At 45.1% G+C, this 1,487-nt stretch overlaps 1 protein-coding gene across 1 annotated transcript; it reads left to right on the top strand.

The window, feature by feature from the left end:
• Positions 1 to 318: 318 nt before the first annotated feature.
• Positions 319 to 1,248, top strand: LOC103107276 (vomeronasal type-1 receptor 4-like). Its single transcript, XM_007516052.1, has one exon. It carries the CDS (start codon positions 319 to 321, stop codon positions 1,246 to 1,248), a length of 930 nt encoding a protein of 309 aa, XP_007516114.1.
• The last annotated feature ends 239 nt before the right edge of the window (positions 1,249 to 1,487 follow it).

Consider the following 1,487-nt stretch of genomic DNA (forward strand, 5'->3'; position numbering starts at 1 on the left):
CAGAAAATAATTAATTTCTCCGAGTGTAAGAGATCTTGCTCTTTGTAAGGAGTGGAATGGTGGCACCACGATTTTCTGAGGAACAGTAAATTTGCCTCACTCATCTTATAGATTCCTACAGTGCAAGGTCCTTCAGTGGCTGTATTTTCTACTCTAAAGCCTGGACACTACAGAATACTCTAAGAAACTCCTGTGTAGCAGCTGTGGGCAAGTGGAGAATGTTTGGTTTCAGCTGATTTCATCCAGGTTCACAGCCTTGTGTTCCCAGGCAGGGCTCTGCAGCTCCAAAAACTAACAACTGCATTCAGTTCTAACACTATGGCCATAACCGCTGGGGACTGGGTAGTAGGAACCATCTTCTTATTACAGAGCCTGTTTGGAACCCTGGGGAATTTCTCTCTTCTCTCCAATTACCTCTTTCATCATTTCAGTGGTTATAAACTTAGGTCCACAGATTTAATTGTCAAGAATCTAATTGTTTCCAACTGCTTGGTTCTGTTCTCAAGTGCAATTCGCTACACCCTTGAGTCTTTCAGGTGGTATTATGCCCATAATGATTTGAGTTGCCAACTTTTTCATTATGTCCTCAGAGTGGGTCGGGGTTTGTCCATCAGTACCACCTGCCTTCTGAGTATTGCCCAGGCCATCACCATCAGCCCCAGGAGCTCCAGGTGGGCACAGCTTAAGGGGAAAATTTCCAAGCTTGTTATCCCCTCTCTTACACTGTGCTGGATTGTGGCTATGTTGGCAAATGTCATCCATCTTATGTTTATTAGAAGAACTTTGAGCTTCAAAAATATTTCACACAGAAAAAGTTTTGGATACTGTTCTTCTGTTCGTCATGACAAAAACCTAGAGTCGGTGTTTATAACCCTGCTCTCCTTCCCTGATGCTGTGTGTCTGGCGCTCATGCTCTGGGCCAGCGGCTCCATGGTTTTCATCCTGCACAGGCACCAGCAGAGAGTCCAGCATCTTCATAGGAACAGTGACTCCTCCAAACCCTCCCCTGAGGCCAGAGCTACCAAAACCATCCTCCTCCTGGTGAGCACCTTCATCTGCTTTTATAGTCTCTCCTCCATCTGCCATGTCCTCGTGGCTCTTTTCCAGAATCCCAGTGTGCTCCTTGTGAAGATCACTGCAGTCTTCACGGCAGCCTTCTCTACTGTCAGCCCATTCTTGCTCATAAGCAGGGACACCAACCTTGACTTTGACTGGAGGCACAGTAGAAAATGCCCTAATTCTAAGTGATCTATGTAAACTGCATGCATTTTCAGTTTTTGCTTGGCAACTCACATGTCCCTCCAGATTTCAAGTCTGATTATAAATAACTTACCAGAGATAGAAAAGTAAAACTGAAGCTGAAGGGTTGTCATTCCACACGTGAAGTCTCTGGATACAGTCTGAGGTGAAGCATGTTGAGATGGCAATCGTTGCTTTGGTTAGGTTGTGATCGGCGGATGCAATATTATTTGGTTTGGATTGGGAGA

This window comes from Erinaceus europaeus, chromosome 1 (assembly GCF_950295315.1).
Source record: "Erinaceus europaeus chromosome 1, mEriEur2.1, whole genome shotgun sequence".
Lineage (NCBI taxonomy): Eukaryota > Metazoa > Chordata > Mammalia > Eulipotyphla > Erinaceidae > Erinaceus > Erinaceus europaeus.